At 36.1% G+C, this 27,105-nt stretch overlaps 1 protein-coding gene across 1 annotated transcript in view; it reads left to right on the forward strand.

The window, feature by feature from the left end:
• The window catches only part of Nox4 (NADPH oxidase 4), a 116,960-nt gene that overhangs the window by 59,643 nt on the left and 30,212 nt on the right, over positions 1 to 27,105 (forward strand). The window contains exons 9-14 of the mRNA XM_045146119.1: positions 2,038 to 2,254; positions 3,954 to 4,118; positions 4,467 to 4,529; positions 14,309 to 14,369; positions 21,612 to 21,619; positions 24,774 to 24,829. Of these exons, the coding sequence (XP_045002054.1) occupies positions 2,038 to 2,254; positions 3,954 to 4,118; positions 4,467 to 4,529; positions 14,309 to 14,369; positions 21,612 to 21,619; positions 24,774 to 24,829 (570 nt within the window). The remainder of the gene's footprint in view (positions 1 to 2,037; positions 2,255 to 3,953; positions 4,119 to 4,466; positions 4,530 to 14,308; positions 14,370 to 21,611; positions 21,620 to 24,773; positions 24,830 to 27,105) is intronic.

Raw genomic sequence — 27,105 nt, forward strand, 5'->3', positions numbered from 1 at the left:
TAAGATGGAGGCAACCTGTGCTATTAGGTTGAACATACTTAAAAGTAACATAAAAGCTTCAAAATCACAGAGAATTAAACATGTTACATGCCACTTTCTATACCAAGAACAGAACACAGTTAATTTGATTGGGCTGGCCTGAAATGTCTTGTATTGTGACAGTATGACCATTATAAAGACCTCTTAGAATGCAGGAGAATTATGTCTGCTTGAACATTGTTAAGTCAGTGAAGAAGGTTTAGATAATATTTCATTTGCTTGCACTTAAAATACTAAATTATAAGTAGCCAACATGCACCACACACACACACAGACACACACAGACACACGCACACACATACACACCCCAGACCTCTATTTCTAAACTGATCATTTTGAGCCCTCTCTTTTGAGTGGTTCTTTAACCACTGGTTTCCCTTGCCAGACTTGAGTGATTGTAGTGAGAGTGCAGCTTGTAGTGGCCTCTAGGATGACCTGCTAGTTACCTAAGCAAAATCCTTAGGTTTCTTCTCTGTGGAATACTAATACAAATACTCACAGTGTTTGTAGCAGTTAACTTCTTGATGCTGGCACAAAACACCTGAAAAGAAACAGCTTATGGTAGGAATGAAATTACTTTGGTTTACAGATTTGAGGGGAATCTTCATTACAGTAGGGAAAGCATGTTAGAACAGGCAGCAGGGACATCACATCTTGTCACAGCAGCAGGAAGGTAACAGCCAGAGTGAGTTACTTCTGAACACCAAATCTCAGCGTCCATCTTCAAGCAAGCCTAAATTCCCAAAGTCTACAGTTCCTGATGATTAAACAGGAGGCTTAATCGCAAAACACTCGAGGCTAATGGGAACATTTTACATTACATAAGTCACCGAAGTATGATTATTTTGAAGTTTATCTGAGAAATAGATGTTTAAAAATTCTTGACATTACTTAGCCATTGCTTCCTGACTGTCATGCTTTAAAATGTTAGGCTTCCTTTCTTTTAAATTTATGTTTTAGAATATTATCATTATGAAATCACTATAGCTATTACATACATAAAATGTCCTTTTGCATGACTACAAAAGCCAAGAACTTGGGAGGATGAAGGGTGATTTAAAGATAGTGCAGGGAAGCCAGGTGTGGTGGTGCTCACATGTAATCCTAGTGGCTTTCAGGAAGTTGAGACAGCTAAGGATGAATTGTTTTGAAAGTAAATAAAATTTTAGTGGCTTCTAAAATAAATATAAGGTATATTACAAATTTCCAGTCCTTTCTAAATATTTTTCTTCTTCATTATTTGCTTCTGCCGAAGTAACCATGTTGATGGGGTTTGTCACGCACTGTTCCCAAGTTGACCTTACTTAACCCCTTATTGGTTAGAAATGTGCAACAGAAAACTTAGGATTTTATGAAATCAGAAATAATGAGAATGCCATTTGGAGATTTTAGAGTCTCTAGCCCAGTTCATTATGTTGAGCTTTTTATGTGACTGTGCTTGTAGGGAGATTGAAAAGCAAACAGAATTAGAGCTTGATGGTTGTGGAAAAAGTGTTTTCATAGAAGAGACAAGCTTTCAGCACCTGTTATTTTCATTTAACATTTCTCTTTAAATCAGAAAAGCCTGTTTTATCAAGACTTAGCCAAATTAAATATGATCCCTGTGTTTTTCCTTTATGTTGGGAGACATGCAGCAAGGTAGTCATTATTGCAAGTGTCTACTGAAGTGAAAATTTGTAGATGGCTACATGAATGCCTAATGAAACAAATAAAAGGTGCCTAATTCAAAACTACTTGGGAAGATTATACCTGATTCCCCTAATGCAAATGGTGTATGTAGCATTTTTTTTTTTGAACAGAAAAATATTTTAGCCTAGTTGCTTAGTAAATAATTTGTTACAAATTTAAGAGATCTCAGTACCTCTAAAATATAACACATGGGCAATACTTGCCGGATGACACTGTGTAAAGTTAAGAAGATAAAGGAAAAGATCATTTCTCTTTACATTGTCTCCTGATCTAAGTTTCTTTCCCTGTTTGTTTCTAATTTAACTTTAGAGGGCTGTTGAAGTATCAGACCAATTTAGATACTCACCCTCCTGGCTGCATCAATCTTAACAGAACACCCTCACAGGACATTTCGTTACTGGAGTATCGCCCAGAACACTTGCATGTGCCTTTGTCAGGAGCAGTCTCAAAATCAGAAGAGCCTAATGAGAACACATTTGTGAAGATCTGTCTGGAAGAGCCCAAGTTCCACGTGAATTTTCCACAGGTCAGATGAATTCTGTGTTTGGTCCTTGAAAAACCTGCATCTTCATATGATTCAGATACACCACATTTAAGTGTGTTTGAGAAGCTGTGCATTCATACAGCATAGGGTATTTCAGGGTAATTCAACAGGAAGTTGGTACATGTTCTGTGACAGACACCTGGCATTTCAAGACTAAAGACCTACACACTTGGGCATATGGGAAGTTTCTGCTTTCTGTGATTTTTTTTTTTTTAATATGTGACTAATTCCTGCTACCAAAGACATCACAAATATATTTTCTCTATTCCATTTAGAAAAGAAGATTGAATAAATAAAACAACAATATTAATACAAGAAAAATAACAACTACAAATTATTGTAGTACAATATCCTAATAAATAATATATAATAACAAACAGTTCTGTTTGTCAATATTAATCCTGTAGATATCTATTAGGTTATACTATTCACAAACTTACTTGATACTCACATTGTGCTCAGTATTGGACAAGGGAGATATGATCAGTCTCATTTTACTTATGTGGGACATGATGATCCAGAAGTGACTCTCACAGATGCAGGGTGACAATGTTGCTGACCTTGTACTACCATGTCTACTTTTCAATGTCATAATAACTATCACTGCAGATTAGACATGATCTGTCTTCATTGTCAGAGTGACTCTTGGTACAAATATACAAATAAAGTTTTTAAAGGAACATTATAATAAGACTAATGTTGAGTGTATGTATCCCTGGCACTTAAAGGCTGAGGCTGGAAGATGACTAGTTTGAGACAAACCTGTACTTACACAGTGAGATCCTATGTAAATAAACAAATAACATGATACATAAATAATCAGTAAAATAAGATTTAATTGGAGGCTTCAAAATGCTGAGGTAGATATAGTATACACTTATAATAGAAAATAATCTCATAGGCTATTGCATTTTGCTGATCAAAATTGCCTGTTTACACTTAAACATTATTTTCTGTTTACATTATAGTATTTTAAAATTATAAAAGAAACATGACTAGTGCATCTCATTTCCAAAGTACGTACATATACATATTTAACATTGTGTATGTATATTGTAAGTGTACTGTTCATAGGTCCAATATAGATCTGCATTAAGCACATTTATCTAGGGTATTATTGTTTACTAAGGATTGCTCAAGCATATGTGATGCTACCTAACCATTATTATATTACATAGAAAAGTATTGTCTATATACATCACAAATGTGTGTGCACAGAAGGCTGTGTGAGAATTCTAACATTAATTATAGTTACAACTAGATATAGATTATGGGTTAGGTCTCAATATCACTTTCTTTTTAATATTTTAATTTTATCTGAATGAATTTCAGTGAGCATCAATTATGCTTTACTTATATCTGATTTTTTAAAAAATATTTTATTTATTTGAGAGAGAGAGAGAAAGAGTGAGAGCCCCAGGGCCTCCAGCCACTGCAAACAAACTCCAGATATATGTGCCCCCTTGTACATCTGGCTTACGTGGGTCCTGGGGAATTGAACCTGGGTCCTTTGGCTTTACAGGCAAATGCCTTGACTGCTAAACCATTTCTCCAGCCTTATGTCCTATTTTTAAAAGTTAAAATTGAACATTTTTACTATAATGTTTAAATAATCTGGCAGCATATAGATTCCTGTAAACTAGGTATTTCTTGAAGCATACTTTCAAAACTTCTCCCTTAGACTTGGCTGTGGATTTCTGGAACTTTGTGTCTATACTGTGCTGAGAGACTTTATAGGTGTATCCGGAGCAATAAGCCTGTAACCATTGTCTCAGTGATAAATCATCCCTCAGATGTCATGGAAGTCCGAATGGTTAAGGAAGATTTTAAAGCAAGACCTGGCCAGGTGAGTCAGTTGTTAATTTTTAAATAGTCTTTATCCAAAGAATGTCAGAGTCACATGTTGGGTCATGATATGCAGAGACATTTATCATACCAATAACTTTGGGCTAACTCCACAATGCACGACCCTTTTACATCAACAAGGAGGGTCCAATGGGAGGGGGTAGATCATGGAAGAGCCTAAACAATGGTACCAAACTGCCTGTATTTGCTGAAAAGAAAACTAATAAATTAAATTTAAAAATAGTCTTTATCCTTATTTATTTTTTGAAAATTAATTTATATGCTGTCATGAGACTAGCTGAATTCTTTTTTGGGTCATTTAAAGCTTACTTGTTTGTTGCTTTTGTAGTATATTATTCTACATTGTCCCAGTGTGTCTGCATTGGAAAACCACCCATTTACCCTCACAATGGTAAGATGCTTTATTATTAATTTAAAAAATATTAGTACAGTGCATCTTTCTGTGTGTGCATGTGTGTATGTTTGTGTGTGTTCTTCATTATAAAATCTCCTCAAGCTCTCACAATTTCCTTAATGTTTAAGTAGGCTATCATTTGGCAAAGAAATATAGTTACCTATTCAGAAATTTTGTAATCATTTATTCATTATTATTTTCTGATACCTTATAATTCATAAGGAATATATTTGTTTGAAATTTATTGACAGATTGATTCAGAATGGAGAGAAATTCTTTGATAGTTTTCCTTTTTATTATATTGACTATTTGTAAAGAATCTAAAGTAATTTTCTTTAGTGAGGTAGAATATTAAGGAAAAAGGGGTGTTCTGCGGTGATTGAAAGCACTAGAAAATCCTGGCAGAGTTTTGAAAAGTGAATTGCAATAGAGTTTATAGCCAGGAAATCTCTGAGGAAAATACAACTGAAAAAAAGAAAATGTAGGGCTGGAGAGGTGGCTTAGCGGTTAAGCGCTTGCCTGTGAAGCCGACCCTGGTTCAAGGCTCGATTCTCCAAGACCCAAGTTAGCCAGATGCACAGAGGGCGCATGCATCTAGAGTTCCTTTGCAGTGGCTGGAAGCCCTGGCACACCCATTTTCTCTCTATCTACCTCTTTTTCTCCCTTTCTCTCTGTCACTCTCAAATAAGTAAATAAAAATGAACAAAAAATATTAAAATAAAAAGAAAATGTATATTTCTTCCTAAGGATGTATGTGTGTATTTCCCAAGGTCATTCTTGTCCCTTAGAGTGGTAGGAAGCTTGGCTAATGTATGTAATTAACACATTTTTGGGTCTGGAATTTTATCTGGGTAATATTTATTTCTGATAGTTTTAAGACACACTTGTGGGCTGAGGGGATTTCTCTGTAGGTAAAGGCACTTGCTTGCATAGCCTCTTAGCTTGTCCATGTTTCTTGAGTTTGCAAGGAGGCTGACGTGAGTGGAAAAATCCCCTCACCTAACTTTTCCTGTGACCCTGGAGGCACCGTGAACCTGCCGCTGCTACTGGAGGCACTTCTTCCCAGTTCTGTGGTCTCTAGACCTGTGGGTCTCTCCGACTTCTCTGCTGTGGTCGACAAATGCTTATATACCTTCCCTTTTTAAAGAATGTATTTTGCTGTTTTAGTTTTTATTTTTCTCACCTAGGCTGCTTTGGCATGGTTCCTACTCCACCATCATAACTGGAAGTTCCAACAATTGTTTTCTTATACCACACCAATAAGAGGCAGAAAAAATATCTATAAAATATAGAAATACCACAAATTCAATAGTTTGAATTTCATTTTAGTTTTTACTGAAGACTAAGATTTAAACACGAGAGCATAATTTCAAAGTGCAAAAGGTAAGGCATAGAAATACTATTTTAGTTAAGGTAGCCTTTGAGCATTATTATCAACTCAAACATTGGAACTTTAATAACTTAAAAGTAGCCAGGTGCCATGGTGCATGCCTTTAATCCCAGCACTGGGGAGGCAGAGGCAGGAGGATCACCATGAGTTGAAGGACAGACTGAAAATACAGAGTGAATTCCATGTCATCTTGGGCTTAGAGTGAGACCCAACCTTGAAAAAAAAATAAATTAAATTTAAAAAGTAGTTTAACATTACCTTATTGCATTATGATATTGTCTTCTTTATTTGAGGAAAAAATGCTATCATTTTGTGGGTTTTCCAAGGACGTTATGACTCATTTCTTCCTGTATAACAGCATTTAGTCTTGGGATTGAATCTCAAGAACGTGTTTGATGACAAGACTGTCAGAAAGAATAGCGGATCTTTAGACCATGGACTACGTACTCCCTCACCCTGGGTTGGACACTTTTAAATATTGTGACCTTGGACTTGAGAATTAACACGTTTAATCCTTGGATTACTGTTTCACATGGGGTGGTTGATTACAGCATTGTCTCTATTAAGCTACTGTAAGTATTACTTCCACAGCTATAATCGAGACCTAAACATTGTACATGACATAGTAAATTCTCCCAAGTGTGTGTTGAAACAAATGGAGTTTCTGATAATGATGAAGGGACAAATACATAACTTAAACTGATCTTCCCTTTTTTTCCTCTCTCTGTATGGGTGTGTGTGTCTGAATTATTTGTGTATATGGTGGTCATTCTGTAGGGGTTTTTACTTTAGTTTTGTTTTTGAGATGGTCTCACTCTAGCCCAGGCTTTCTGAATTTACTATGTATGTAAGGCTGGCCTTGAACTCATAGTGATATGCCTGACTCAACCTTCTGAGAGCTGGGTCTCTAGGTATGAGCCACCACACCTAGCTCCTAGATGAATTTTTAGATGCTTGTATGTCAACAAGGGGATATGAGAGTATTAGAGTCAGTATAGCTACAATTTGAGATAGAAGACCATTGGAGAGGAAAATAGATGACAAGAATTATGTGCACAGAGGTCAAAGGGAAACATCATATGAAAGTGGAATGGAGCCTATGTTGATGATGAGTTGGGAAAAAGGGGAAAAAGTGATAAGAGAAAGAAGGGACAAGGAAAACAAAAAACAAAATTTCTTTTAAAACACAATAATGAAACCTAACTCTTTGCATGCTAATAATTTTGTCAAAAAAATTCATGTGTGGGAACAGATTTGCTTCTTGTGGTTCCCTATGCTTATGGAAGATGATGGCTCAGGCTGGTTTCCTGCAGGATAGAGAGAAATACTGAAGTGGAAGGTCTGATGGGCGAGGGGGGCTTAGGACTAAGAAGCTGGCCGAACTTGATCCTTGTTATGGAGTAAATGTGTTGTAGAGTCATCAAAGAGTTGTAGGACAGCTGGCAAAGGCTCTTCAGAGAAAATGCTTTCACAGTTGTTCTCTTTTGCAGTCAGGGGCCAACCTGTCTTAGCCTCTAGTTGACCAAGCCATGAGTTTGAGATTCTTCCAGGGCAAGGGATATAGGTGTAAAACAGGAAGGTTTTCTTAGTGAGTAGTAGTTTCTGGGAAGAATATTAGTAGAAAACTCCCAGTAGGGCTGGGGAGATGGCTCAGCAGTGAGACATGCTTGCTTGCAAAGCCTGATGGCCTGAGTTCAGTTCCTTAGTACCCACATAAAGCAGATGCACAAAGTGGCACATGCATCTAGAGTTTGCTTGCAGTGGCAAGAGGCCCTTGTGTGCCATTCTTTCTCTCTCTCATTGCAAATAAATAAGTAAGATATATATTTAAAAAAATCCCTTAGTAGGAAGCACTTTCAGTAGCTGGTAGATGATGAATAAATGGCTTGATCTTGGAAGTTGAGAGGAGAATGAGGAGGATAAAGAAGAGAAAGGATCTTAAAGTATAACAGTGGCAATTCAAAATTTCATTTAATAGCTATTTTCCTTTTCCAGCTATCTTTAAACTTGAAGTTAAATTTGAGATGCATATAAATCCCTAAAATTTTAAACTTATTTCAATTAAAAATTTTGTAATTCAAAATGTAAATATATTTTCAACAGATAGGTCTACAATATAAATTGTTCAAGTGAAAGTATAATCAAATATTTGAATTTATAAAACTGTTAGAACCAGAATGCAAGTTTCCTAACTCTTCTCTCATTTTCAATCTTTATTTAAGTAAAATCTGTGCAGATTTTTCACTTCATTCTCTAGTAATGAAGTAGACCCTGGCAAAGTATTTTCTAGCTGTGCTCTGTGTTGATAAAATTTTAGATTTTCTACCAAAATAGAGCAGGTAGCACTGGGTGCTTTTACCTAATAAAAAAAAAAAAATGTATCAGAGATGATTGTGTAAAAGCCAAAACAAAGAAAACATGAGACCCAGTGCTTCCTCCAGAATGTAGGACCTTTTCACATTTTGCCAAGGTATATATTATGTCCCTTTATATTTTTTCATATATTCCTAGTTATAGAAATAATGTAGGATCTTCCTTTTTAATCTTATTCACTTGTTGAGCCATTGTGAATATCCTATTGTTTTTATTCAGAGACAGACATGCTTTTCTGACATCTGTAATCTACGATGTATGATTCATTATTACTTTTTATTGAATGATTCATTACTTTTAAAGTTGAATAGCCTGATTCACATGTTTCTTATGAGTCAAAAGCGAGTGTAGCTGCTTGCTTCTTGTCTGTACTTTTACATAATTTGCCCATACTTAACTCATTTTTATGTTTGCCTGTTTTTAATCTCTCCACCAGTCACTCTTGGGAGTTTTTCCATTTTTCAATGAAAACCAGACAAAAATTATAGTTGTTATTTATTTAATTTTTAAATATAACTAGGAAGCCTGCATTTTTAAAAATCTCTGGTCTTCTACCTACTTAGCTCATAAAAATTGTCTTACTCTTAGATATCAAAGATCTTTTCTAAAGCAGAAAGCCAGCTGGTATACATGATAGATTGACATGCATGTGCCATAGCCATTTTCTAGGCACAGTGATGGGAATTTCCCTAGATGGTCATTAGTATCCATGGAACAAAACAGAACATCAGAGTTCTTTGATAATTAAATATTATTGAACTCCGCTAGTTTGTCTTCCAGAAAAAGAAAACATTCTCCCAGTGGCTAGCTAATTCTAGCTGTGTGGTAAGTGTGAACACCAGAAGGGCAGTGTATCCAGAGCAAATCAACTGGTTTGTCTTGATTTATTTAATCAGTGATTTGGGTGTCTTCTTTTATCTTCTGGTATCAAACAGGAAAGGATGTAAACAAACTCCCTTTCAGTCTTTTAAGCTACTGCCCCCAGTTTTAACTCTTCATTTCCTTTTCTCTAACTCTCAAATCTACCATTATGCTGCCCACAGTAGCACTCCATTGCAGTATTTCCAGGATGAAATTGCCATGTATTGCTAAGCCAATTCTTGATGGTCTTGACAGATCAGCATTACATACACCTGATTGTTCACTTTAATGAAACAGTTTTTGTTGTTGTTTGTTTCCAGTACATCTACTTATTTGGCTTGATTCCTGACTTTTTACTAATTTCAATCTTTTTGTTTCTGTGTTTTTGCTTATCATTCCCATGATCCCCAAATATCAGAACATGCTATTATTCAATCTCTAAATCTATTTTTCTTTCCACCTTTGCTAATTTCTTACAATCCTGAAACATCCAGTCTCATTTTTACAATGACACGTTACCTTCTCCAAAAGTTGTATTCTAGCTCAGATTATAACTCTCAAATTCAGGCTTATATTTCTATGAATCTCATAGTCATTTGAGGCTGATTTTATGTAGACTAATACAGGATTTTAGAAGGTCTTGGCAGAGGGATGACATCATATGGCTTACTTTTCAATGGGCTGGCTCTGACTGCTGTGTTGAGTACATGAGGGGAGCAAGGGCAGAAATGGGGAGACCAGTCAAAACTGTGGTGCTGTCATCCAGTGGAGGAATGATGATGGTTTTGACCATGGTCATGACATTGGAGATGGTGAAAGTGACTAAATTATAAATAGATTTTAAGTATAGAGTTGACAGGATTCCCTCCCCATTTCATTATTGATCAGGAATTGGTGTTTTGAATGTGAAATGATTTAAGGTATAGTCCGAAATTTTTGGCTCAAACAACTGGAGTTCATTTAATTCAAATAAGGCAGGGTAGGATTGAGGTGCATGCTCCAGTTGGTATGGGAATTGGTATGCTTTCTTTAGATATTTGTTTAGTGAGTAAATGAAAATTTATTACTTCCTTATGATAAATGTCTAATCTTGGATCCAGATGCCTCCATGTTTGGTTTCTTCTGGCCTTTAGGTTGGTGGGGTAGTACTTGTGAGTGTGGTTTTGGCCCTAGGAGAGGTAAATCTTGGATTTACATAATCCAACATACAAACATGAGTAAAATGTTATTTTAGGATATTTATTATTTTTTACAATTTTATAATTTTAAATATGATATTCATCCACTTTACCCTATCTCCATCTTCTCCATTCTCACATTTTATTTTGTTTTTGAGAAGTAGGGTCTTCCTCAAGCCCAGGCTGTCCTGGAGTTCACTATGTAGTTTCAGGATGTCCTTGACCTCATAGCATTCATCCTACTTATCCTACCTCAGCCTCCCAAGTGCTGAGATTAAAGGTGTGTGCCACTATGCCTGGCTCCATCTCACCTCTGATGAACATCTCTTCCCAACATGTCCCCCTCTTACTTTCTTTTTTTTGTGTGTGTGTGTGTGAGTCACTGTTTCTTTAGGGTTGCTTGCATAGCCATGCATGAGTGGTTATTTACTGGAGCATGGACAACTTAACAGTGGCTACAAAACTGAAGAGAATGACTCCCCATCCTTTAATAACCCTTAACTGCCAAAGCTCCTTTGGGAGGGGTAGGGCTTCATGAAGCCTAGCATTCATGATGGTGTACCCAGTCTTTGCAGATCTTGGGTAGGTTACCACAGCTACTGTGAGTTCATGAATGCCATGGCCATATTAAAGCCAGAAAACAGTGTTCCACAGCCTTCAGCTCTTATATTCTTTTCATCCCCACTTCCCTGAGCCCTGAAAACATATTTATATATTGATGCACCGTTTAGGAATGAACACTTAACACTAATTTTTCTTATAAATTTGATCCATTGTGTGTCTATGAATTAACCACTGCAAAAGATACTTCTCTGACCAAGCACTAATTTATGAGTATAGAAGTATTTAGAATGCAGTATGATAATGTGTCTATAATAGGTTCCTCCAGAGGGAGTATGAGCTCCCCATGGGCTTTTGAGAAGGTTTATAGTAACAGGCATGAAATCCCTTCTGTGGAGCACCCCTCTAATCCTATCAGAAGGTAATTGGTTACCACCATCACAGTTGTAATATTATTGTACCAGTGGGCACACCTTCCTTGGCTAGTCAATATTACAGCACACTGAGACCACAACTGTGTAAAACCATTGGTACATTTTCTCTCCCACCAGCCTGGATAGCACTTTCTTGCACTATAAAAGTTGTTCCAGTTCAGATTGATTCCTTCATGTCTTGCAACTAAAGTATATGGTGTCTTTAGCAATATGGCCTTACCATTTAGTTCTGCTAGGAAACCAAAAACGACGACAATAGTCTTTATTTGAAAGGTTATTTCTTGACTCCGTGCTCCCCTGAGAGATCAGAAATACAGGTGCATGTGGCCATGACCATTTGCTTATATGGGGTTTGAAGATTCGAACTCTTGTTATTTCTGGCTCATTAGGATCCTCATACTTGTACAGAAAATACAATTAATTGCTGAGCCTGCCTCCAGACCAACGTCTGTATTGTAATGTGAAGTTCACTACATGTATTTTCTGTATCTTTAATAACTGAAATTTTAAATAATCATAACCATTTATTAACTTTTAGGAGAAAAATTATCATACCAACATATCATACCAACTTTATTATTTCCTCCAGTGAGACTTTGTAATGTTAAAAATATTCAATGAGAAATCATTAAAGAATCATTACCTTCTTCTTTAGGCAATACTGATGGATGGATATTATTTTTTAAAAAAGACACTGAGCCGGGTGTGGTGGCACATGCCTTTAATCCCAGCACTTGGGAGGCAGAGGTAGGCGGATTGCCATGAGTTCGAGGCCACTCTGAGACTTCATAGTGAATTCCAGGTCAGCCTGGGCTAGAGTGAGACCCTACCTAGAAAAAAAAAAAAAAAGACACTGAAAGGTGATTCTAAGGTCTCCATATTTTTTTTAATTTTATTTATTTATTTATTTATTTGAGAGTGACAGACACAGAGAGAAAGACAGATAGAGGGAGAGAGAGAGAATGGGCGCGCCAGGGCTTCCAGCCTCTGCAAACGAACTCCAGACGCGTGCGCCCCCTTGTGCATCTGGCTAACGTGGGACCTGGGGAACCGAGCCTCGAACCGGGGTCCTTAGGCTTCACAGGCAAGCGCTTAACCGCTAAGCCATCTCTCCAGCCCAGGTCTCCATATTTTTGTTCATATTGCACATGCTATAGTGATTCCATACATGATTCTGTGAAGGTTGTCAAGTATGAGTTAATATGATTAGGTACAAGTTATATTAAGGTCTGTCTTCTTAAATCCAATAGTACCTTTGTATTTCCATGGGATCTTTATCTTCTTTACCTTTTCTTTTCCGAAAATTTTTTTTTACTTAAGGTTGTCATTTCATGGTTTATACATCTTACTTTGATATTAACTCTTCTATTTTTAAATATTTATTTATTAGAAAAAGAAAGAGAGGGAGGAGAAAATGAATGAGAATGGGCATGTGTCAGGAACTCATGCTGCTGCAAACAAACTCCAGACACATACAGCACTTTGTGTGTTTGGATCTACGTGGTTAGTGGGGATTGGACCAGGGATGTCAGGCTTTTAAAGCAAATTCCTTAAAACACTGAACCATCTCTCCAGCCTCCACTACATTCTCTTGATCTCCTTTCCTGCCCCTCTTCTGTTGAATCCCTTCTTCTCAACTACTCTTCTGTTTAATGTCTTTCTTTTTTCTTATGTATGAGTGTGATCCACTGAGTTTAAGTAGGGTTTCCTAGATAAACATGGGTGGGGAATCAATTTATCAGAGTATGTGGGTCCTACCATATCATTGCATAAAAAGGTCTGCCACTTACCCTGCCACAATTAACTGTCCACAAGTCTTCAGGGAGGGATGGGTACCTTATGTCCTCTTCATCATCCATTCAACATCCATTGTGTGGGTTTTTTTGCAGGTTATGAAAGTCACTGTGAGATCACGAATGCAATTGATATTGAGATATCTGGATAATAGCATTCCAAAGCACTACTTCTCATTCTCTGACTCATATTCTTTCTGTTCCCTCTTCCACATTGTTTTCTGAGTCTTGGATGATATGTTATCAGTGTCTTGTTTATATTGAGTGCCTTCTTCTCAGAATATTGATGAGTTTTGAGTTTCTTGAGTAGTCATCACCATCTGCCAAAAGTAAGAATGTCACAAGTCTATATGTGTAGACATACATATTTAGAGGGCAATTTGATGGGCACATAGCATATTGATTCAACCAAACGTTAGTAGCCTCCTTTTAAGGTCTGTGACTTCTCCAGCCGTAAGTTTTAGGATAGGTTTTTAGTACCAGGCATGTATTCCCTCCCATGGAGTGGGTACTAAACCCAATCAAAAAGCAATAGGTTAATCCCTTATTAGTCATGCCACTGTCACACCAGTTCTTACATATTGCCTGGCTGATCAGTTGTGTAGCTTGCACAGTCACTGCTGGGCAAATTGTTGTTGATGTTTCACCCCAAGCAGCTGCATGTTAAATGACTCACAATAATTTTCCAGCACAGTGAGCTCTGAGGTCATGAACTTGCATTATGTAGTCCAGTCCAGTCTGTCATCATGGCAACTTCAGAAAAACTGATATTTTCTTTTGCTTGCTTATTTCCTTTAGTGGTACACAAATTATGCTAATATTTAACAAGTATCTTTTTCTTTCATCTCTGTTGGATTTTCTTTCATTTTATTCTGCTTGTACAATGGTTAGTTCTGTAATAGGTATAACAAAGTTGGAAAAGATTTTAACTTATTGAATTTTGTTATTATGAACATAATAATGCTCTGTACAAACATTTAAATACTATTAATTTTATATGTTTATGCTATTGCCTTACATAGACTTATGAGTTTTTAGAGAAATGCCTATTGTCCTATTGAATGGTTTTTCTTTCCTATTATCTATCGATAAGGAGATTTGTTATGTGAATGAAAGCTGTAATCAGATTACAGCTTTATATTATACACTTATTCATCTTAATTGATTGTGGTACTTTTTTTCCCAGTGTCCTACTGAAACCAAAGCCACATTTGGGGTACATCTTAAAGTAGTAGGAGACTGGACAGGTAGGTACAACCTCAGAATTTAATTTACATGCTTTGACCAACAGAGGTACAATGGTAATGTAAATGATTAGTATGTATGAAGATGTGCATGTATTTGAGCTATTATTTAACTTTTTTCTTTTAACGTATGCATCCATATTTCTCTTCTAAGGTAAATTTTGGAATTAGAATGCAAAGATATTAGTAATTACTAATAATGTATATACCATTATGTTTGCAAATCATAGACTTTGTCCTACATATCTATTGGAGATCTCTTGTTTACATAGTTGTATAGTTCCTAATTATGTTAGTTAAATCTATCCTTTTGGATCAGGGTCCCACATTGTATCATGTAACTTTAATTACTTTTGTGAAGCCTTATTTCCAGAAATAGTCACATTGTAGTGTAGAGATTTAACATGTGCGTGGTTGGAAGTTATTGTGTGATGGTGGTGGTGGGCAAATTCAATTCAAAGCACTTGCAGAGTGATTTTCCATAATGGTGTATGGTTTGGTTTGCATTTAGACACATGATCCTTCCAATTATAATATGAATTTAATTTGCATATTAAATCCACACATTTAAATTTATAATTACATTTATATTTTGTACGTACATAATTCAGATGGATGTTTTTATTTGTATGAATATCCAACAACTAAGAAAAGTATATAGTATATTTATTGCATAATAGTCTCCACAATGTTGCTGAATACCTAATGACCTTGATCCCTATATTTCAATTTAAGTAAAATATCAGTGGTTTTGAGAATAAAAAAATGCTTTTATATATACTCGGAACTTCCCCTAAGAAGTGACACTGTCTCTCCAATGGCATCTAATTTCAAGAGTGTTCACAGCTTGAGAAGATTCCTAAGCTCTGAGACATGTCAGTGTGTCATGCTCAGCAAAGGAATCAAAAAAGCACTGCCATCTTATTAGAAGATAATAGGAATGTTTGATTCCTACAAACCACAGGAACATACATTAAAAGAAGGATTGATTGCTTATATCAATTGATGCTGAGAAAATAAAGTGCAATGGAGACTGAAGTAGTAACTTCAAGATGTTTAAACAAAATGTTGGAAAGAAAAGCCATACTGCAGTAGGTTCAGAAAATAATAAAATAAAGAGTAAGTGATGATAACAGGTATAGGCAAATCCAGGAGCATGCTTCTGTTAGCTCAGATCAGCTTGAGTCAGAGGGCTTTTTTCCCCAATTCTCTATTCAGTGAAGGCTAGAGGGGACACTCCTCAGTAACTCCCAATGGCATTATGCCAGAGAAATTAATGGACACCATTGAATTTATATTATACTTCCTTCTAAAATATATACGTTGCAACTTAACTGTCATGATGAAAACATTAAGAAGTGCACCCTTAGGAGAGTTAGTTTGCTCCTTTCTGGTTTAACGTATATGAGTACATAGCAAAAAGGTACCATCTTGCAAGCAGATCAGACACCAAACATCTTTGGTCCTCAAATTCCCTTTGTCCACAACTGTGAGAAATAATATTTAGTTAATGAATTATGGAGTCTGAAGGCAAGTCTATTATTTGTTTATTCTTAGATTTGGCTCTTGAACATTTGCCAGAACACTAGTGGACATTTGTAAACAGTGTATATTCAAGGAAATGAAAAAATGCCAGTAGCAGGAAGTAGGCTATATATAGAAAATGTGTTAAGCACATTTTCTTATATATTTATAACTACATTATAATAATTATAACATGCTTACATATTTGTGAAAATTATATTAATGAACAGGATGAAGAACAGAATGTAAAATTTTAAAATATTTTATTTATTAATTTGAGAGAGAGAAAGAGGGAGAAAGAAAGACAGAGAGAATATGGGTGTGCTACGGCCTCCAACCTCTGCAAACTAACTCCATATTCATGGGCCACCTTGTGCATCTGGAGTATGTGAGTACTGGAGTATTGAATCTGGGTCCTTAGGCTTCACAGGCAAGTGCCTTAACCACTAACACATCTCTCTAGCCTTAGAGTGTAAAATACTGCTGGAGAGATAAGAAGTTATAGTTATAGGATCAAAGTTCACAAGTGCCTCTCAATGATTCGAGATGGACTGGTTTTAATGTGTCAGTGGAAGAGTCATGGACATGTCATTCTTTGTGACAGCAGGAAGCCAGAGAAGATGCTTAAAGAGGATGGCTACTGGTTGGTTGGTAGATTTAGACTCAAAGAAATAGCATTGCTATTTTGGTTTCTCTCTCTAATTGGAGTTAGTAGGACTAACACAGAAGATAAGGAGGCGAGAAGGTTTGTTACAATTTTGAGAAGAATGAAAGTACTGTGTATCATTTAAAGTAGCAAATGTGCTCCTATATTATGTATAATAGAATTCAGAAAAATTGTAGTTATTTTTAGTTATTGCCTCCTGTTCCATATTTGCTATTATATGGAAAATAGGATTTTAATAAACATTGGTCTATTTTTTTATTAGATTTATTATATCTGTCACTTTAAATACATTCTCTACTCTATAGCCATAGAAACCTCAAAGAATAAGTCTAATTAACTTACTTCCTTCACTTAATGCACTTTAATCACTTCCTATTGCTTTTAGGTTAAAGACCTAAATCTTAACCATGACAAAGAAGGCTCTCCATGGTGTAGCTCTGCCTACGTTTCATTTCAGTCCATGTCACTTCTTTTACACCCATTAGGAACACTGCTTTTTATTTAATAGTTTATGTTTATTTATTTATTTATTTGACAGAGAAAGAGAGAGAGACAGGGAGAATGGGCACACCAGGGCCTCCAGACACTGCAAATGCACTCCAGACGTATGTGCCCCCTTGTGCCTCTAGCTTACATGGTCCCTGGGGAATCAAACCTGGGTCCTTTGGCTTTGCAGGCAAATGCCTTAACCACTAAGCCATGCCTGCAGCTCAACACTGTTCTTTGGTTACTTCCATTTTTCTCATTTGTGCTGACCCTATCTAAGTATGTCCTGCTTTGTAGGTCTGGAGTACTTACCACCTTCATCCCTCCTGCTCCTGACATTAGCACTCATGCTCTTATCCTCTTCAGATCACAGCTCAGGAGTCAGTTCCTCCTAGAAGGCTTAAACACCTCAGTGTAGGTGGCACTTTAGATATGCAAACAACATTTTTTTTTTCTTCAGAGCACTTGTTTACATTGACAACTATATAGTCAAAGTGAAACATAGGCTCATGAGTCTACCGAAATAGACTGGGCACTATCATGTCAGAGCGTTGCCTCTCTCTTTGCTCATCTTTGGGCTTAGGCCTCTCATAAAGCACTTGTTACTTGTTCTTAGTAAATGCAAATATGTGTTAACTCAAATGAGGAAGGAATGAAAGGTAACAGGTAGTAAGGGCAGTGCTGTCCCCTGCTTCATGGAAACTCATAGGCTAGTGGATACGGGCATTAGATACAAAAATAAATGCAGTATGTGCCCTCTGTAATGGAAGGCGAGGAAGCTTTGGATAGATATTTGGGGGATTTTCTAGACCAAACTTGGTGTTAGATATAAATAAGACTTTTCTAGGGTAGTACATTATTCCAAGGAGAGAAATAGCTTGAATATCTCTGATAAACCATAGCAGAATGTCAGAAAAATGCCCTGCTGGTGGGAGGCAGCCAGGAACAATATCCAGTGGTGAGGACATGAGGGACTTGTAGGAACTGCTATTAGCTTAGCATTTCTCCCAGTGAGTTTGGTGAAACATTCAAGGATTTTAAATTAGAGCTGAAACACATTCATCTTTGATGCAGTCCACCTTTTCAGTGTTTTGCTGGGTGGAAGGGGGTAGACCAGACTTTAGACAACAGCCTAAAATTAAATATTTCTGTTACTCTCAAGGAAGTAGAGCAATTTAATCTCAAGTGTCAAAAAGGAAGCACTGTATGGTATCCAATGGATACAACAGAACACAGCAATGATATTGAATTACCACCAACTTCATAAAAATTTTGTCAATAGAAAAGTGAAAGGCAGATATTGGGGAATGGTACCAATTTCTGTGAGTTGCTGGGTAATTAGAGAGAAATAAGTAATGAGAAATAGGGCATATAGGGGCCTATACAGTCAATAGATCAATTACCAAATGCTTCCTGTTTCTAAATTTCTCTCAAACACTATAAGTGATTGAAACTTTGCTGACCTGGCCTGTGATTAGCAGTGGGAAATGAGAAGAAATTACCTGTGTATATATTTAGGTATATATGGGTCAGGAAAAGTGCCAATCGGTATCTCTGTCCTTGCGTGAATTTAGCATGCATGCTATTTGCTATCATAGTATGACAAACCATTTAGTAAATGTGGGCTTAAATTCCATATTTCATGGCCTGAGAAATCCACAAAATGTTTGTTCCAGGGAATTGAGAAGCATATATGTATTATAACTTAAATGTACATCTGTTTTCTGGAGACAAAAAAAAATGCCATTCCCTTGCCTTCTCAGTTTATAAACATGAACTCTATAAACTATGCTATCATTTTTTTAGGAAATATTTTTTAGGTTTTATTTACTAAAATGTACTACCATTTAGGCTTCAAAATAAGTATTTTGAGAACATAGAAGTAGAGTTATTTATTATGTTATAGTGAAATGGTTTACATTTATTTTTACATTTTTATTTTTAGTTGTCTAATTCCCATGAAAAGCTTATACTTCTTTTGGTATTTTCTTTATGATTTTACTATAAAATATGAAGATAAATGAGAATATTAAGAGATTTTCTTGGTGACATGATTTCTTAGTTAACCTCAAGAAAGTGACCATCATGTACTGAATGTCTAATAAAATGAATATCCCTTTGCCAAGTCAGCCTAGAGTTAATGGTCCAAGCAGTTTGAAAGAATGCAGGAAGGCAAGGCATTTGTGCCCTTATTAAAATCACAAGAAACATGTTGTGTATTCATTTTCTTGATGTACTTGCTAAGTATTTTATAAAGGAGGCCAAATAAACAGAGTTCTTGTTCTCTAAACAAATTGAAAGTGTTAAATCAAAATTGAAGGTTGAGTGATTGTCATGATTCAGGTAAGGTTCTTAAGGTCATAAAACAGAATGCACCATATTAAGTTTTGTACAACCAGTGGAAGACTCCTATGGATCTCAAACAGTCATGTTTGGTCTTGACAGACTTTTGGATAGACTTATAAGTATTTGCTCTGACCTATCAACAAGTAAAAAGTGAATATACTGAAAAAAAAAGTCTATACAAGCCATGGGGTTCAAAGGGGTTTCCAGAGACATTGCCCTCCATCCAATGACTGATTGCTTTCTTCATAACTCATAACTCATCACCCCATGGAGAATAAGGCCACTGAGGAAGGCAATCAATGAAGCAGGTGTGGGGAGGAGGGGGATGGAACCAATGCATATGATTTGTCCATACAACAAAGGTTCTAATTAATGAAAATAAAAATAAAAACAAACCACATCAATAGCCCTTCTAGTACAAAACAAAGCACATCTATGATCTCAAGTACATAGGTATGTGTAAAGCATACCTTGGTGAAATAGACACTCGTGACCAGGACTGCATTGGAATTAATGGCTGGGCGGGAAATACTGAGCTGTAATTAGTGAATTGCTCAGTGTGGACAAGGCTGATGGACAAACACTCTCCTGATAATTCATTCTTTTTTTTGTCACGTTCTATAAGGTCTTCAAAATGAATAGCAGGGAGAAAAAGTCTTTGGACTTCTGGCAGGGGATAGGAAAAACAAGCTATCTTTAAATATGCTTGAACACTCTGGTCTTAACAGCATTGCTCTCAAGAGGATCTTTTACCAGAGTCTAACCTACTGGGGATAAATTGGAGTATAATGTATCTGAGAGAAGGGAAGTCACAACTCCATCACCCACCTGACCTGTGATATGTGATATCTGTCCTGTGGAAGCTGAGAAGGCAAAAACTAAGAAGCTTTGTAGATCTTTAGAGTTATGGGACACAAGCTCACTGAAACCCTGACACTAGATCACAGGGCTATAGCTACCCTCTGCCTGCCCTGCTCCTTTCAGTCACTACTTGACTGAAGGCCATGTAACTGCAGCTTCTGCTGTCCAATGTATCCTGTTTGGCTTTATAAAAATTAGGTTCATAGACTATAAGCAAACAACAACAAAAACAAATAATGAAGAGACCAAACAACTAGTAAATCAGTCAGCTTTAGCAATAATGTTAGAATTATTGAACTAGTCATTTTTATAAACTATGATTACTATATCAAGATCTTAAAGTAAACATTTAGACAACATGCAAAATATGACAATGAGGACAGCTAGAGAGAAAGTTTTTAGACTTTCTTAGACTCAAGGAGAAATGGTAAAGCACAATGATATTAGAAATTGGAACAGACTATGTTAACAAAACTGAATATTAATTTCAGGGTGACAGATGAGGAGGTAGAACTATAGAATAAATTTGAACTATCTTTGTAGTTATTTTTTTTTAAATTAATGCTAAGCCAAAGAAACTATACCACACTGTCTAACCTCCTTGTGTTGTACTGTCTCCCCATTAACTATGAGCTCAGTGGGAGTTCAGTAAGAATAAAAGGTTCCTACTGTTTAGCATAGTCTGTCAAAACCTTTCAAGGAGTGAAGCTCTAAGTTGGCCCTTATATATTGGGCAAGGTTTGGCTAAGTGAAGGACAAGAAGTCCTGGTAATAGGAGAGCTATTGCAAGAGGAAAACAAAGGACTTCAGGAAAACCCAGTTTTATCCACTCAAACAGCCTAATTTTGGCAGGTTACTCTTCCCTGATTCACACATCCCATAGGCCCCATCTTTGTCCATGAGGTCCACTATTTAAGAACATAAATGACTCCAGACGAGGTTGGTTTTCATAGATTTCAAATGAACATGTATTGCGTGGCATTCATTTTCATCACCCAAGGTTTTAAGTTAGAATAGTTTCAAACATCAAATAAAAACAATATTTTCCTTGGGTTTTAGACAAAAATGGCTTATTCCTTCTATGTGCCCAGGGGAGTTTTCAGAGTTTAGGTACAAAGCAGAAACTGAATTAGTATCAAGCTGAGCCTTGATCACTTTGAGGTGTTTCTTTTGTTCAATGCCAACATTTAAAAAAATGCATTTGCTGTGACAAACATAAGTATAGCATTTTCCTCAAAAGGTGGATTGTGTTGGGGAAGCTTTGTAACAATAATGTGCTTATCCAAAACTGCCTCTGTTATTTGCTTTCACTTTCCCTGAACACGTGCTTTCTTGTTTCGTCTGTCAATTTTTTGTTATAGCCTCGCCTGTATGACAATAAAAGAGAATTTATATTTTAGAAGAAAGCCAGCTATACACATTGACTCATTGGTGGATTTGGAGGCCATGGCATCTGTTTGTACTTTTTAAAAACTGATTTTTTCAACTGTATTTTTAATAAGTAGGAAGCAGAATAATAAGTGGCAGAGCAATAGAATTTATCACTGTTTCCTTAAAATTACAAGGACCTATTAAATAAATTTTCCTTGTGTAATCATGCACTGTCTCCTTGTAGACTACAATGTTTAAAAGCACCAGGTGTTGAGGCTTACAGTTTGTATGTGCATCTTTCTTTTATTTTGTAATCCTCAAATATTTTTCTCTAGAGAAAACAGCAGAACCAACTCTGATCTGGAAAGTTTGCTTTGTTTTTTGATTTTGTTTGCCTTTTGCCTTTTTGCTCCTGCTAGTTGTATGTCCCAGGCACTGTTTTTGTGTTTTTTTCACCTAAAACATACAGGATTGAGGGAACTGTTTCTTCATTTATTTATTTTTATTCAGATCATTATAGCTGCAAAACAATGTATGCTTATAGAGAAGTATCTTGCAAAATAAAGTACTTTCATTTTATATACATCAAGTCGAAATGAACATAGAGATATTTTAGTACAAAACTTCACAGGACAATGATCATGGATCTAGGCCAAGTACAGGGTTTTTGTACTTTTAGCTGTCTAGCTCAATTGGAGATGACATTGATTTAACATCTCTGCTTTTACATGTATTGGGCTCTGTGTTCTCATCATATGCAGTTTTGCATATAAAATTTTTTACTTGTATCTATGTATAAGGCAGAAGAATTTTATTTTTAAATTATTTTCTCACTGGCCTTAACATTTATGAAAAGGAAGTTGTATGAAGCTAAAATAGGCAGGTGATATTTTTCTTCTAAACTTATAGTTGTTTTCTTTTGAATTCTATCATGGAGGAGTTGACTTCATCTTTAATAAGACAATATTCTTGCTCTGCCATTAGGTTTCTTGATCTGTTTAAAGTAGTGTCATTTGGATGTCTTTTTAATGCTGCTTTGAAAACAGTTGTTTAAATAGAATCCACTGTTATTCAACACTTGGTTACCATGGTAATAACAAGCATTATCTTGATTTAAACAAACTTTTGAGAAAAGGAAATTAATGTTATCTTTTTAGTTGGTTCTACTGTGTTTAAGTCTGCCCTTTAATTTTACTTTGCGAAGTAATGTGTTTTCTAAGATGAATGTACATATCTTCCTTTCCTAAAGACAACAGAACAACATATTTTGAAAACCATTAAAGTTTGAATCCTGAGGAATAATGCTCTTCTTTTCCTGTTTAAATAATTTTGTTTTACATTCAAATCCCTCTCTCAAGGAGCTCTAATGATACTGTGGTTCTTTTGTTGTTTTATCATTTCTCTTTGATAAGAAAAGCTCCCCAGAGAAGACATTGTTTTGTTCATAGTGTACAGTAAATCATAACTACTCAATAACTTCACTGTTAAGTGAAGGAGCAAATGAAAAATGTGATAAGCTTTTTAATTACCCAAAGTATCAGTTGTACTCCCAATGCTTAATTTCCTTCCATTAGAGATCTTTGTTATATAATGACCGAAGTGACACAAAAATTAGCAAAAGTATTGAACTAAACCAAATTATGGATAAGAAAGTTTTCCTGCTTGGTTGTATAAAACTTCCCATATTTTTTAGATTTTCACTACAGAATTATTAGCAAAGTTAGATGTTTAATTTTTCTGGAAAAATATAGTAGCATACATTGAAATTTTGTACTTAAATAGTACGGCATACATTACTAAGAAAATTAATTGGCATCATCTCTTTCAAACAGTGTATGTGTATGTGTGTGTGTGTGTGTGTGTATGTGTGTGTGTGTGTATGTGTGTGTGTATAGCCACATTTGTGTTTCTACTTCACTCTGTTATCTTCCTGAAGAGGCAGAGGAATAGATACTGTTACAGAAGCTATAATGTGGTAACTATGAGTGACAACAACAGTTGAAGACAATTGTATATCTGTGTGCTTCTTGTATACTTAAAAGTATATTAATTTTAAATTAAATATTACAAATTAAATTTCAAGGGATATATAAAATTTAAAAATCCAAAAGATCAATAAAGTAAAAAGTAACTTTTTTCATTTAATTTCAAGTCCTTACTCTTATTCATTCTTGACAGGCATGATACAGACTCTAGACTTACTAGATAGATTGTAAATGAAGTGGCCCCACACCTTAGAAAGCATTTATCAGTCCCCTGTTTAAATTTTTACAAAGCCTGTTTACAAAGGCTTTGAGAAATACACTGGTGACATTACTCTAGAATTCTTGAAGAGTGGTTGTGTTTACATCCTGAGAACAGCTAAGAGAGTTATAAAAAAAATAAGGGCTCTCAGAAATCCATGTGTATAATAAGGTTACAAGAGGCAGCAGTTGACTGACAGGTCAAGATGGCTGTGGTTAATGACTGCTGGGCAGAGTAAATGGAGGCACAATCATGGGAACTGATCTATAGGCAGTATGATGTTGAGTAGCTGTCTGTGCTCTTGTTAAGACACAGGGAAAACTCTAGAATTGATCAACACAGACATGCCCCCACTCTTCTCAATAGAAAGCTGTAGTAAGTGTCTAGTTCCCAAACTTGTAAGACTGCATAGATTTTAATCCTCCTCACTGAAGGTCCTTTGGAGAAAGGCCCCTCTACATGTTTGTAACTAAACTGCAAAACCCCTAGCAGTTTCCAAAGCCACATAGCAGATAAACTGCATATTAGACAAAGAATGCCCAGCTGAGGTGAACTTAGCATCATCTCTAAAGTGTCATTATTTTCTGGGTAAACACAGCACTTATAGAGTCAGTTCCAGCAGCTGGTGATGGGAAATTGATGGAGTTTAGTTTAACTTATTGCCAACAAAGACCCAATGTACCTCTGCATACACTCTATGCTTATTTCCCCAATTCCATAATGTATTATTGGATTGAGAATACTCAACCTCTGTCAGAGAGCGATTTACATTTTTCCATTATTTTGTATTTTTTTTAAGTTTTTACTTCCAGGTTAAAAGGCATATTTTCTATGTCATTTTCTGTTCTATTGTTCTTAAACTCACTCTTTTAATCTTCATTATTCTTTCTTCTTTACCTCTCACACAGACTCCATCCTTCTGTTCTTCTATTAAAAACTACCTCAGAAATGAGAACATGGTCAGGTTAGTTCCTTTTGCTCAACTTACTTTGTAAAGTGAATAATTCCTTTGTGTGTTATGATAAGGGTCTTGTGTTCCATACTGAGGTAATTATACACACACACACACACACACACACACACACACACACACACACACACAAACTGACTAAGTTATAGAAATAAGAAAGAATAATTTTCATTGGAAGGGCATTTTAAAGAGAAGACTTTGAGGATTATGAGGAAATGGAGGAAGAAAAAAATAGAAATACAATCAGTATTCACAAATATCATCTGTGAATACACAATAGGAAATAAGCCTTTTTGGGGTGGACATGAAGGAGAGGTCTGTTTTCCGGCTGAGAGTAGTAACGTGGACAGCTAGTGGAGCAAGGATGGCGAAAGGAAGTTTGTGATGCTTGAGGACAACAAAGATACATACACTGTCCTCCTTCCTTCTCACTTCCGAAATTTGTTTAATGATTATTTCTGAATAATATTAAAAGCTTAGAGTTGTTTACTTGTTACTTTGGGTAACTAGTTAATTTTTGACTTGACATTATGTTCAGGGACCAAGCCACTTGGTTCTACTTATATTCCAGTCACTGTTTTTTTTTTTAATCCCACGGCATTTGTCATCCTCTGCATTTCTATAGACTTGTCTTAAATTGTCATTGTTGAACAGTTTTCATCAAATCATGAATAAATTTTGAAACAAATCCATGGTATACATATTTGAATATTTTGTGTACTTAGTAAAATCATGATGAAACCTACAAATGTAAAATCATTCCAGATAGCCAATCTTGACAATTTGTTAAAATTGTACATTTGCCATCCACTTTTTTAAAAAAAAGAAAGCCAGGCGTGGTGGCGCACGCCTTTAATCCCAGCACTCAGGAGGCAGGAGTAGGAGGATCACCATGAGTTCGAGGCCACCCTGAGACTCCATAGTGAATTCCAGGTCGGCCTGAGCCAGAGTGAGACCCTACCTCGAAAAAAAAAAAAAAAAAAGATAAAGAAACTTAATGACAAGTTTTTATTTCACTGAGTATTTTCTTGAATTTATTGTTATTGAAATGCTTTATATCACTTATATCATAAAAATCTATAAAACTGTATTTTGGTCTGCCATTAGACCATATTATAGGGTATTAACTGGCTCAAGGTACCTATGCCTGAGAGAATTTTAACAATGAGTACCTTCATAGAAGATAGAAGTATATCTAGAGAGCATCTTGGTAAAACTAGAAAAAAAGGAAATGGCTTATTGGTGACCATGGTTTTACTTAATGGCATACACATGCATCTCACCCAGTATTAGAAAAGAACATGGTAGTTAAAAAGGGGAAGTATATCCAGCTCACCTTTAGCAGGGTGTGCTCCACAGAAGCTGATCCTGGGCATGTTGTAAATAAGTGCATATTAGGGATCTATGCTTGTGATAGAAAGGACGAGAGCATTCCAGTAGAGGAGGAAATTGAACAACCATCACACAAGCTCAGTCCAATCAGATATGCTGGAATAAGCCCAGTGGCATATATTGCTCATCAGAGTTGCCTCTTTAAGGCAAAATGTGTTGGCTCTGTATGTTGGTTGGATATTGTAGTAAACCATTTCAGGTCACTGAGATGAACTTCCACACCAAGCACAGTTCTAGAGGAAGGGATTTATTGAAGCTTACAGATCCAGGGGAAGTTACATAATGACAGAAGAAGCTGATTTGCTTTCACAGGTCCAAGCAGAGAGAGAAAAGCCACAAGCCAAAAAACCCACCATCACATTTTAAGAACTGCCCATTGACACCTCCTCCAGCCAGGTGGCTATAGATACAAAATTAAAACTAATAAAACACTGAAGATATGGGGGAGGCACCTATTCAAACCATCACATTCTGCCCTTGGCCACCAATAGATTTAAAGCCATCACACAATGTAAATTGTATTCTATCCAATTTCAAAGTTCCCCACAGACTTGATCAACTCATAATAGTTCCAAAATCTCCTCTGAGATTTAAGATTTTCTCTTAGCTGTGAGTCCTGTAAAATAAAACAAGTTAAATACTTTGAACATATAAAGGTACAGAGTAAACATTTCCAACTGGTATAAGGCATGACAAAGAGAGACCAGAACAATGCAAACTCAACAACCATTAAGCGAACATCAAACTTCTGCATTTCAAGACTGGCAGTCTTGGGCTGGAGAGATGGCTTAGCGGTTAAGCGCTTGCCTGTGAAGCCTAAGGACCCCGGTTCGAGGCTTGGCTCCCCAGGTCCCACGTTAGCCAGATGCACAAGGGGG

This window comes from Jaculus jaculus, chromosome 3 (assembly GCF_020740685.1).
Source record: "Jaculus jaculus isolate mJacJac1 chromosome 3, mJacJac1.mat.Y.cur, whole genome shotgun sequence".
Lineage (NCBI taxonomy): Eukaryota > Metazoa > Chordata > Mammalia > Rodentia > Dipodidae > Jaculus > Jaculus jaculus.